This window comes from Lolium perenne, chromosome 3, assembly GCF_019359855.2.
Source record: "Lolium perenne isolate Kyuss_39 chromosome 3, Kyuss_2.0, whole genome shotgun sequence".
Classification (NCBI taxonomy): domain Eukaryota; kingdom Viridiplantae; phylum Streptophyta; class Magnoliopsida; order Poales; family Poaceae; genus Lolium; species Lolium perenne.
In genome coordinates this window covers 263,341,771-263,355,069 of record NC_067246.2, presented here as the reverse complement: position 1 = coordinate 263,355,069, position 13,299 = coordinate 263,341,771, and the positions used below count along the sequence as shown (strand labels likewise).

The 13,299-nt window shown below is 45.8% G+C and overlaps 1 protein-coding gene across 1 annotated transcript; it reads right to left on the bottom strand.

The window, feature by feature from the left end:
• Positions 1-7,531: 7,531 nt before the first annotated feature.
• On the bottom strand, positions 7,532-9,187 carry LOC127344129 (phenolic glucoside malonyltransferase 1-like). Its single transcript, XM_051370346.2, has one exon. It carries the CDS (start codon positions 9,001-9,003, stop codon positions 7,633-7,635), a length of 1,371 nt encoding a protein of 456 aa, XP_051226306.1. The 5' UTR covers positions 9,004-9,187; the 3' UTR covers positions 7,532-7,632.
• Between the last annotated feature and the right edge of the window lie 4,112 nt (positions 9,188-13,299).

Here is a 13,299-nt window from a genome sequence, read left to right as displayed (position 1 = left end):
ACTCCCTCTTGGAGTTACAAGCATCTACTTGGCCAGAGCATCTACTAGTAACGGAGAGCATGCAAGATCATAAACAACACATAGACATAACTTTGATAATCAACATAACAAGTATTCTCTATTCATCGGATCCCAACAAACGCAACATATAGAATTACAGATAGATGATCTTGATCATGTTAGGCAGCTCACAAGATCCAACAATTAAGCACAATGGGGAGAAGACAACCATCTAGCTACTGCTATGGACCCATAGTCCAGGGGTAGACTACTCACTCATCACTCCGGAGGCGACCATGGCGGCGTAGAGTCCTCCGGGAGATGATTCCCCTCTCCGGCAGGGTGCCGAAGGCGATCTCCTGAATCCCCCGAGATGGGATTGGCGGCGGCGGCGTCTCTGGAAGGTTTTCCGTATCGTGGCTCTCGGTACTGGGGGTTTCACGACGGAGGCTTTAAGTAGGCGGAAGGGCAGGTCAGGAGGCGGCACGAGGGCCCCACACCATAGGGCCGCGCGGCCAAGGCAGGGGCCGCGCCGCCCTAGGGTTTGGCTGCCTCGTGGCCCCACTTCGTCTCCTCTTCGGTCTTCTGGAAGCTTCGTGGCAAAATAGGACCCTGGGCGTTGATTTCGTCCAATTCCGAGAATATTTCGTTACTAGGATTTCTGAAACCAAAAACAGCAGAAACAAAGCAATCGGCACTTCGGCATCTTGTTAATAGGTTAGTTCCAGAAAATGCACGAATATGACATAAAGTGTGCATAAAACATGTAGATAACATCAATAATGTGGCATGGAACACAAGAAATTATCGATACGTCGGAGACGTATCAACTATAAGCATTGCTACAGAAGATCTAATCTTGTCGTAGTCAACTCTTTGAACTTTGTTGTAAACAACTTTTTGACAAGTCAAGCTTCTTCAAGGATATTTCATCCAAGTCCATCAATTTTATAGATCCATTTACTTTCAAAAAGTATTCATCTATCTTCGATTTCATGGCGTATAGCCATATTAACGGAGTCAGGGCCCATCATAACTTCTTTGTTTGTAGTTGGTTTATCATTGTTCAAAAACAATCCTTTGTCCACAAATCATTTATTTGATCACAAAGTAAACCATACCTACAAGGTTCAATATGTACTTTGATCTCCATGGCTAAAACACTTTGTAGTCATGGGAGCCATGATCGTCGTGATCGCTTTCGGAACCAATTTCCGATGCTGCGCTACTCTGATCATTATGCTCAGGTTCATAAACCTTATCAAGTTCTATTGTCCTCCCACTCAAATACTTCGCTAGAAAACAATTTCTTGGAAATAAGCAACTAACATTAACAAACACTTTTGTCGTTTACTTCATAGTGGAAAGAATTCCCAATCAATTCTTTGGGATAACCAACAAAGACATTCATCTGATTTTGGTTGTAAACTTTTTAGACCAAAATTTAAAGAAAGGACTATTAGGATTCATACCCATGCCATAACTCGTATGGTGTCATTTCAACGGATCATGATGATGCTCAATTAAGTGTAAAATCGGTAGTCACTAAAGCATAATCCACAAAAATTATAATGGCATCATTTTATCTCATCATTAATCTAACAAGGTTTGGATACGTCTTTCGGATACTTCATCATCACTATGATACTCCAAGAAACGTGAGTTGTAGAACAACTTCATAACTCTCTTAGATGTTCGCTAAAACTCGTAATTCAAATATTTCCACTATGATCCAATCATAGATATTTGACTTTTCTATTACGATGATTTCCACTTCATGCTGAAATTTATTTAAATCTATTCAAATATTTCAAACTTCTTCCTTATCGAATATATCCACATATATATACTCAATTCATTGTTTGAAGTTTTTATGAAGTAGAAGAATCTCCCGCACACAACTATGCCCAGTGAACCACATATATCATTATGTATGTTTTCACTAAGTTAGTTGCCCGTTCAACTCTTGGCCTATGAACGGTATTTCAGTCATTACTTTTTAGAAAAGATTTTGCAAGCGCCAAACGATTCAACAAATCAAATGACTCCAAAAATCCATTTGCATGGAGTTCCTTCATGCGTTCCTTTCTAACATGACCTAAATGGCGGTTCCACAAATACGTGGAATTCAAATCATTTGCCTTATGGCATTTTAGCGTCAGTGTTATGTATGTGTGTTTCACCATTAAGACTTATAATAACTTATCCATCGTACATGGAGTAATGTCATAATTTGAACAACTCATTGTTTTCATTTGACAAGAGCAAAATAACAATTATTAAGTTCTTTATTATAAATTCTAAGGGCTAGATAGAATGCCAACGATGAACATAATAACACTTTATTTTTGTTCCAGACATGCATTCCTATCATATTCCTTGTCAGTCAATTAGGCCATTGTATTCTTGTATTGCGTTGTTTTGTATGACACTTCATACCAACAAATATAGTGCTAATACCCAAGAATTTCATAGTGTGACTTAACTAGGAATACAACCATAACATGTATATCATTCATATACACCTGAGCTAGACTTTCTAGTCTTTTCTTTTCTTTTTGCCAAAATATCTTTTGCAGTTTCTCTTTTAGCTTTCCTCATTATTCAGAAAAACACTTTAACATTATTAACTTCTAGGTTTGTTGGTCAAATACCAATAACCTTGAGGTTCTTACTTTAAGTTGATCATCATATGACAAGTGTTTCAGATTTCACTATTAGTAACTTTGTAATATGATGAACAATTTCACTCATAATTTTATCCATTATATCATGACGACTTTCCGAGACCATGTCTGTACATGCTAGGCTCGTAAAGTTTTAACCTTGGTGTTCGCATGTGCAAATCTGGCTTGCACCCGTTGTATGCACACGTAGAATCTATAACACCCGATCATCACGTGATGCTTCGATACGACGAGTCTTAGCAACGGTGCATACTAAGGATGATAACTTCATGGATATGCGAATATTGTTAGTGCCCCAATAGTTGGAGGATTGGGACGCCTTGCGTCTTCAACCTTCGTACATTCCCATAAAACTTATGAGTTTATGTAGTCTCACCAAATTATATTCTATCATCTTGCAATAAGGTCTTAGATATCACATATATCTCATACCTTGATTATTTCTGAAAACTAAATTTTCAGCTCCTTACTTTTCAAACAGATTTGAACTTCAAGTTTCACGGAGACAAGATAACTTTAGGTACTAATTGAAACCATAGCTCTTTGAATCAACAATGTGAGGTTTACTAAAAGTTTGCAATAGGACTTAATCAATTCTTGATTCTTTAACAATACGGTACCAATCCGTAAAGTTTCTTGTCAGATTTTAACAGTATTTCTATCTCAATAACAAGACTAGCGCATGGTAGAAAACGGATGCCAATACTACAAAATTAATTCAAAATACTACTCAAACTATGTTTATGATAATTAGTTCATGTTTTAATCTAATTAGTAATGAACTCCCACTTAATACAACATCCCTCATAGTTGTTAAGTGGTACACGATCCACATCGACTACACCAAAACCGATCATCACGTGAGATGATGTAGCTTCAATGGTGAACATCAACATGTTGATCATATCATCCATATGACTCGTGCTCAACCTTTCGGTTTCCGTTGTCCCGAGGCCATGTCTGTACATGCTAGGATCGTCAAGCAAACCCAAGTATTCCGCGTGTGCAACATGGCTTACACCCGTTGTATGTGAACGTTGAGTCTATCACATCCGATCATCACGAGATGCTTCGAAACGACGAACTGTACAACGGTGCATACGAGGGGAGAACACTTTATTATCTTGATATTAATGTGAGGGATCATCTTATAATGCTACCATCGCGTTCTAAGCAAAATAAGATGCATAAAGGATTAACATCACATGCAATTCATATGTGATATGATATGGCCCTTTTGTCTTTGCGCCTTTGATCTTCATCTCCAAAGCACGGACATGATCTCCATCATCAACGGGCATGATCTCCATCATCGTCGGCGTAGCGTCAAGGTTCATGGCGCCGTCTTCATGGTTGTTCACCTCATGTAGCAACTATTACAACTACTTTGAAATACTACTCAACATGAAATTTAAAGACAACCATAAGGCTCCTGCCGGTTGCCACAATACAATAATGATCATCTCATACATATTCATCATCACATTATGGCCATATCACATCACCAAACCCTGCAAAAACAAGTTAGACGTCTCTAATTTGGTTTGCATATTTTACGTGGTTTAGGGTTTTCGAGTGAGATCTAATCTACCTACGAACATGAACCACAACGGTGATACTAGTGTTGTCATTAGAAGAGTAAATTGAATCTTCACTATAGTAGGAGAGACAGACACCCGCAAAGCCTCTTATGCAATACAAGTTGCATGTCGAACGAGGAACAAGTCTCATGAACGCGGTCATGTAAAGTTAGTCCGAGCCGCTTCATCCCACTATGCCACAAAGATGCAAAGTACTCAAACTAAAAACAACAAGAGCATCAACGCCCACAAAACCATTGTGTTCTACTCGTGCAACCATCTATGCATAGACACGGCTCTGATACCACTGTAGGATAACGTTGCATAGAAAACAAAAAATTTCCTACCGCGAGAACGCAATCCAAGCCAAGATGCAATCTAGAAGATGGGAGCAACGAGGGGATGAACGAGACTAACCCTTGAAGATTTCCAAAGCCTATAAGAGTAGGCTCTTATTGCTGCGGTAGATGATCACTTGCCGCTTGCAAAAGCGCGTAGAAGATCTTGATCACGGTGCCACAATCGGGCAGCACCTCCGTACTCGGTCACACGTTCAGTGTTGATGAAGACGACGTCCTTCTCCCCGTTCCAGCGGGCAGCGGAAGTAGTAGCTCCTCCTTGAATCCGGCAGCACGACGGCGTGGTGGCGGTGGCGGTGGAGATCTCCAGTGGAGCTTCGCTAAGCGTGCGGGAGAAGAGGAGGAGAGAGGGGGCGGCTAGGGTTTGGGAGAGGGGGTGGCCGGCCACCTATGGGTGCGGCCAAGCTATGGGCTTGTGGTGGTCAGCCCCCTCTCCTATGCCCCTCATTATATAGGTGGAAGCCCCAAGTGTTGGACTACAAGTCTTCGAATAAGACCCGAACCAAAAACTTTCCATGTGTAGGGAAACCTACCCAAGGTGGGAATCCCACTTGGGGTGGGATTCCCCCCTTCCATGAAGGTGGTTGGCCGGCCACCCTTGGGGAGTCCACCTTGGACTCCTCCCCTTTAGAGTTGGCTGGCCATGCAAGGTGGAGTCCCTCCGGGACTCCATTTTCCATGGTGATTTCTTCCGGACTTTTCTAGAACCTTCTAGAACCTGCCATAAATGCACCGGATCATTTCCAAACTTGGAATATGAATTCCTATATATGAATCTTATTCTCCGGACCATTCCGGAACTCCTCGTGATGTCCGGGATCTCATCCGGGACTTTGAACAAAACTTCGAACTCCATTCCATATTCAAGTTCTACCATTTCAACATCAAACCTTAAGTGTGTCACCCTACGGTTCGTGAACTATGTGAACATGGTTGAGTACTCTCTCCGACCAATAACCAATAGCGGAATCTGTAGATCCATAATGGCTCCCACATATTCAACGATGACTTAGTGATCGAATTAACCATTCACATACGATACCAATTCCCTTTGTCACGCGATATTTTACTTGTCCGAGGTTTGATCTTCGGTATCACTCTATACCTTGTTCAACCTCGTCTCCTGACAAGTACTCTTTACTCGTACCGTGATATGTGGTCTCTTATGAACTTATTCATATGCTTGCAAGACATTAGACGACATTTCACCGAGAGGGTCCAGAGTATATCTATCCGTCATCCGGATGGACAAATCCCACTGTTGATCCATATGCCTCAACTCATACTTTCCGGATACTTAATCCCACCTTTATAACCACCCATTTACGCAGTGGCGTTTGATGTAATCAAAGTACCTTTCCGGTATAAGTGATTTACATGATCTCATGGTCATAAGGACTAGGTAACTATGTATCGAAAGCTTATAGCAAATAACTTAATGATGAGATCTTATGCTACGCTTAATTGGGTGTGTCCATTACATCATTCATATAATGATATAACCTTGTTATTAATAACATCCAATGTTCATGATCACGGAACCATGATCATCTATTAATCAACAAGCTAGTTTATACATGAGGCTTACTAGGGACTCTTTGTTGTTCACATAACACGCATGTATCAATGTTTCGGTTAATACAATTATAGCATGGTATGTAAACATTATCATAAACACAAAGATATATTATAATAACCATTTTATTATTGCCTCTTGGGCATATCTCCAACAATCATACCTTCCTCTTGGGGTTCCCAACGGACGCCTGTCGAACGTAAAGACAATACGTCAACCACGCGTATCAAGCTCCTCTAGAGGATGACGATGGTACGGTACGAGAGTACTGATTTGGGTTGCCTCCGCCATCGTCGCCGATGTTGGAAGTGGGGAAAGAGGGTTTTTTTGCTCGGGGCTAGTGGAGGGGGTAACCGAAAGAGGGAGGTGACCCCAGCGTTGCCGCAAAACGCCGCCCGAATATCGCCTTCTCCTGCCATCTCGCGCCCGAGCTCCCACGCATACGACGTTGTGGATTTTCATCAAGCCTCGGCCTGCCCCAACGCAGACCCCCTCCAGTCATCCAAACACCCGTTTTTCGTTCCCCGCGGTCCCTGCTGAGGAGCATGCGACCTACCAAAGAAGCTAGAAATTGCCTCCAGAAGATGGCCCAGTCATGTGCTCCAACAATGTGTCTAGGCAGAGGTCACCTCCTGTAGTTCAAGCCCATCGTCAGCCACTAGCAAGTACACATCAACTCACATCAACTGTCAAGACTGTCAATAATTTAGCAAGTATACATTGTAGCATTGTGACAATTTTGAGTGTCATAGTCTATCCGTAAAACTGACTTGCTGCTATTTCAGATATAAGGATATATTAATATCATGATGATGTCAATTACACCCAAACTCTTCAACGTCATAATGTCAAGAGATAGATAAAACGTCAAAAATATACACAACAAAAAGAAGAAACTGCAGAGCAGCATGGACTATCACCACTACTCGCGGGTGCGTATGCTCTCTCTACTACAAAAATATAATTCGAAGTGTTAAAAATTTTTGAAAAAAATTTCTACATGTACATCTTCATAATATATGTGTGTTCGTCAAGTTTCGCAAAAAAAGGGTATATTTTATGGTCCGTGTAAAAAAGAGAAAATTTGCTTGCTAAAGACCTTATTTTTAGCACCGATTTTTTTACACCACAAGACAAGTAGAATTTTCATGAAACAACTTGGTTGATGTGTAGCACGTGAAGATGTACGTGTGATTTTTTAGTTTCAATCTTTTTAACATTCTAAAATATATCTAAGATGTATTTCAAAATAAAGGAAACATATGCTCCTATGAACCAAAACATCACCCATCTTTCGTGGACCAACTTCAGCGATTGACACGTAGAGCGTGCAAAATTTGGTTGTCTATTTTTAATCTGAACTACCACACATGCAACATGTCAATTCTGAAGTTGATTCATGGGAATGAAATTGTAGAGGTCCCATAAAACTATTTTCCGCCCACGGCACGAGTGGCGTCGGAAAAGCACCGCCGGAAACGCTCCATCCCAGCCGGCGGCAACGAGATGCCGACCTCCACACCGCCAAGGCTGTCGCGCCCCTCGGCCATTGACATGGCCCCGGTCTTGGCCACGGACACGATGTCCACCTTGGCTGGTCGGCCGAACCCGAAGTCGACGTCGTACACGCCGAACCTCGGCGACCCGGCCACCGACAGCACGCCGGCCTTCACCGCCTCCTTCACCCGCTCCACGCATCCATCCCACCGGTCCCGCGCCCCCTCGCCCACCGCTTCCTCCAGCGCGTCGGCGAGCGCGGTGAACGCGGCGAAGAGGCCAACCAAGGGGTCGGCGGCCAACTCGTTGTGGCGCGCAGCGGCGATGGCTGGGCCGAGGCAGTTCCCCAGGTACAACTTAGGGACGGGTGGGTCGAGCCGCGTCCGGTGGTCGACGGAGAAGAGAAAGTATGTTGTTTTAGTTTGGTCGACGCCCTGTTTGGCTCGGCAGTAGCAGGACCAGATGAAGCTGTAGGCGGCGATCAACGACGAGCACCTGAACGGCATCGTTGCGGCGCCGTGCCTCGCCGCCTCGGCAGCGAGCGCGTCCTTGATGCCACGCAGGAGCTCCTGAGACAGCGTGAACGTGGCGAGGAGCTGGTCGGCAGGGTAAGAGGACAGGCTGGTGCCAGCGAACTCGATCTCGGCGCCGTCGCTCGGCACCATTCCTTTGGTATAGATGCCGTACAGGTTCTTGGGGTCGGCGATGAGCGTGCGGTCGATGACGGGCGGGGGAGGCATGTCGACACCGGCGCAAGCGGCTGCCCAGGAGTGCAGGAAGTGCGTGGAGCTGGCGCCGTCGCAAGCGGAGTGGTGCAGTGTGATGCCGAGAGCGAGGCCTCTCCCGCCGAGCAGCACCGTGGCCTGCACGGCGAGCACCGCCCGGCCCTTGGGGAGCGGTGGCAAGAGCGGCGCGAGCTTAGCGACCGGGACGGGCTCATCGTCGGAGCAGCTGGCGAGGTCGTCGACGTGGACGTCGTACTCGGCGGCGGTGAAGGCGACGCCGTCGCCGGGCTGGTAGAAGAGCTCGTAGCGGTTAGTGCCCGGCGCAAGGCGGACGTGGCCGGCGAGTGGGTAGAAGAGCGTGAGGACCATGGAGAGGGAGCGCCTGAGGTCGGAGACGAGCTGCTGGGCAGTGCCGTGGTGGTGCTGGTGGTCGAGGCGGTAGAGGAAGAGGCGCTGGACGGGCGGCGGGCGGAGCCATTTGACGTCGAAGAAGGTCAGTGGCAAGGAGCGCGCCGGGAGATCGTCGGAGGGAGTGACGACGGCCGCGTCAATGACCAGGAGATTGCCGGCGGCCCCCATCTCAAACAAGTGAGTCGATTTGCATGTCTGATACAGCGATACTAGGTACTGTTGATATATACTGTTGCTGCAAGAGGAAAGGTTAGGTAGCAGCGAACGTATAGCATATGGTTAGGTGATCAAGGAAAGCACGTGATGTTTCGTTGGGTTCTCGATCGGGTTCCATCTCTAATCTCTAGCTCTGTCCTCTATTTTGTTGCGTCCACCGTCGTCCGCTCGTTCTAGCGTCCACGCAGCTAAACATAGGACTGGACTAAAGCCCACCGCGTCACTCACACCCAACTCCGCTCATTTTGACTGATCAATCTTAGAGGCTATTTGTTTGAGCTGTGGCTGACTGGTTGTCCACGAAAAATTGGTCTTTCGAGTTTCATAAATCACTTCCGTTGTCGGGAAAATTACCGTCATCAACCTTAGCGCCTTCCATAAATCACTTCCCAGATTCAAGTTCAGTGATGTGATGCGCTCTTGGCTCTTTATAATTTTTCTTTAAGAATTGGCTACTCCCTATGAGATCTTAAATACTTGTCACAGATTTTTGTAAAATGTAAGCTAAACTCATGCACATGTTCCGTTTCCTCGCCCCCGTAGCAAAGTACATCGCTACCAATCAAAATGCTATAAAGAAATTCCAACACACACACTAATTTGTCTTGTGTCCTCGCGTTGATTCCTATAAACCACCAAAAAAATTCTTTAGCTAATTGTTCGATGGTTTGTTATATTTGGAGCACAATTTAGGTATAAATGTTATTGTTTAATGAGTATATTACTGACAACTACCACACTTGCGGCTATTTTCACATATATATAACCACCGCAATTTTCTCTCTCTCAAATCCACGACATTATTCCGGGGACAAGCCACTGATAATGTGAAACAGTGAATAGTCTTTTGAGGTCACTATGATTATGTTTCCGACCAATGGGGCCGTTGATTAGGGCAGAGCTATTCCATTCTTGTCCTTCACATTTATATGTTTTCCCTTCAACCATGAGCTTTTCGAATTCTTCATTTGCATCCGCTGCTAGATAAGTTGCTTCGGAGAAACAATTTCATCCCGTTATCAGTGCGAAGCATTGGAGTTGTGTTGCGGTCAGAAACCCACCGGCGAGCAGCGACGGGCAACACAGGAGAGCCGGGAGGCTCCCAGGACTGCGGCTGGCCCTGGTCCCTCCGAGCGACGGCCCGCAAAGACTTCGGCACGCACGTCCGATGCTGGTGCAAGGGCGTGCCACCTGACCTATACCTGGTCAGGAAGGTGATGGAGATGCCTCGCTTAGTTTCCTGCATGGCATACACGTAAACATTAAATACGAGCCTCGATCGGCTCTCAGGTTGTCCTGTGAATCGGCTCAAAGAGCCGATCCACCCATGATTCGCACGAGGTGTACGAATATATGGTGGTCCTGCTTGATCAATATAAAGCTAAAACGATCTACGACGATTTAGGGTTTTCACCACATAATCGGAACATCCTACTCGTGATTGAGCCTCGCGGCCACGCACGGTGATCGTAAGCCAATCCTAGACAAGGCCTAAAAACCAACACGAAGTTGATCCCCGGAACATCCTGTCTAGGGCTAGCAAACTACACCTTACGTGCCACTGGATCCTTCAACCCTTTATAAGACCTAACTATGCAGATATTAAACTAATCCTTGAAGAACAAGGAGCAACCATAACGGATCGGATCTACTAAATAATGATCAAGCGGGGTGCCGCCCCTACACCTAAGATAGGTGTAAGGGCGGCTAGATGTCTAAGGGTTGCACGACGACAGCATATGATACGAAGAACAATGCTAACCCTAACACATCTAAGATAACTACGTTGCTCGCCATCAAAAAGGCTTCAGTACGAGCAACGCATGACAACGAACAAACTTGTACTGCCTAGATCGCAAGATGCGATCTAGGCAGCATGATGCTTACCCGGAAGAAAAACCCTCGAGACAAGGGAGTTGGCGATGCGCCTAGATTGGTTTGTGGTGAACGTGATTGTTGTTTATTCCATAAACCCTAGATACATATTTATAGTCCGTAGACTTTCTAACGTGGGAATAATCCTAACTGTGCACGAGCCAAACTCTATCTAATCAATACGTATCCTACTATATTATAGATACACGGGCCAACTAGCCCAAACTTTGCATATAAGGCCGATTCACGTATACTCTTCCATGTATATTCTTCAAGCCCATCTTGATCGCGGCCCACCTCTGCTTCGGTCAAATTCTGGTGATAACACATGCCCCCCTGGTTTTGGAATTGATAATTCCAAAATCACTCTGCTTTTCTTCGTCGGGTCATGTCGTGGCAGAGCAGAACCACCGCAGTATCCTTTATCCTGATGCCTTGCCTTCTCGACTTCTATGCGCGATTCGACAATTCTTTGGCACCACTTCCTCGGAAACTGCTGTAACATTAACTCTCCCCAATATCCCATTAATTAACCGCGTCGAGCAGTTCGCCCCTTCACCCTCCTGCTTCGTACTAGCCATCGGCAAAAAACCCCCATTCCTCCGTAGCCATGTCTTCTTCCTCCTCCTCCTCTTCTGCCTCCTCGAACCTCTCCTACGTATCATCTCCCTTCCGTGAGCCGACGCCAGAGTGGGGCTCGTTGGCGGCGCATGACATTCTCGCCCCAACGACGTGGGACAAGGAGGAACACGATTCCTCCATCTGGTCCGAGGACGACAAATCCTTGACCGACGGAGAGGGCGACCTTCAATTCCTCGTCGACGGGGAGGAGGAGGCGGAGAGCGAGGACGACCGCTTCTCCTGGGATGATTTCACCTCCTCCGAGGAAGAGGCGGAGGAGGACGACGACGACTCCCTCGAAGGTTACCCACCGGCGATGCGCCTCCGCGCCTGGTGGGACGACGACAGCGATGACGACGATGAGGAAGATGAGGCTCCCGTAGAAGGCTACGAGAGCAACGATGAGGAGCCTATCAGCAGCTGCGCCGGCGGCAGCGACGACGACGACGAGGGCAGCAACGGCCCTTAGATTAGGGACTAGCAGTAGTAGTCGGCTTTTGTTCTTTCTTCCCTGAGCAATCGGCTCTTTCTTTGTAAGAAATCCCACTATTAATGAAGAAACTTTGCCGATCGTCGAACGAAGTCGCTGTACAGAGAGCCGATGGCAGGGCATCAGCTTGTACTATAAACGCGATTTGAGGCCAAGCCGTTGCCTATTCCGCGGTCCAACAGGTCTAACTCACGTCCAAACCATCCTCCAACCTTAAACGCGCAGATTGAACTCCTCAGCAAACCCACTAGGAGATTCATCCCAAATATCATGATTTCTGGTCTGAAACCGATCTGTTAACCTGCCTAATTGAGCTTGTTCCTCTAGAGTCGATGGCAATGCATCGGCTTTTATTATTCTGAAGTCGATGCCCGTGCATCGGCTGTACTCGCATACTGTTATCTCCGCATGTCTTCTCAAGTCGATGTCTGTGCATCGGCTGTGATGATGATGATTTTTTTTTTAACTGGCCGATTTAAAATCGGCCTCCATACCTCACTGCCCATCATCCCACATGCTTGGGAAATACTTCTTGAGATGTTGACCATTGACGGCTACTGGGAACTTAACGCCGTCCAACTGCTCCAGCATGTATGCATTACCCTTCAAGGCCTGGACGACTTTGTACGGACCGTGCCAATTAGGAGACCATTTGCCATATGCTTTGTCCTTAGTTCCTAACGGCAACACAGCTTCCCATACTAGATCATCAACTTGAAACTCCTTTGGTCTAACCTTCTTATTGTATGCACGAGCTACCCTAGCTTTGTTCTCTTTAATCTTCTCCAACGACCAAAGTCTAAGTTCTGTTGCGTCCTCAATAGTGTCACTCATCAAAGCTGCATATTCTTCAGCTGTTAGATCATTCTGAAACGTGACATGTCTTGATCCAGCCGTAATTTCCCAAGGTAATACGGCTTCCTGTCCATAGACGAGCTGGTATGGCGAAGTTTTTATAGCTCCATGGCATGACATGCGGTAGGCCCACAAAGCTTCTGATAACGTTTCATGCCAATCCCTAGGGTTCTCGTCAATTTTTCTCTTGATCAGCTTGATCAGGCTCTGATTGGACGCTTCAGCTTGCCCGTTGGCTTGAGCATAGTATGGAGATGATCGGATCAGCTTAATCCCCATGTCATCACAGAACTTTCTGAATTCTTTAGAAATAAAGACCGAACCTCCATCGGTCGTGATAGTTTGGGGAATCCCGAACCTATGAATGACGTGTTCTTTCACAAACTTGATCACATCTTCTGATTTCA

Excerpts from the sequence above, each read along its gene's own strand:
- LOC127344129 (XM_051370346.2), bottom strand. The coding sequence starts at position 9,003 with ATGGGGGCCGCCGGCAATCTCCTGGTCATTGACGCGGCCGTCGTCACT.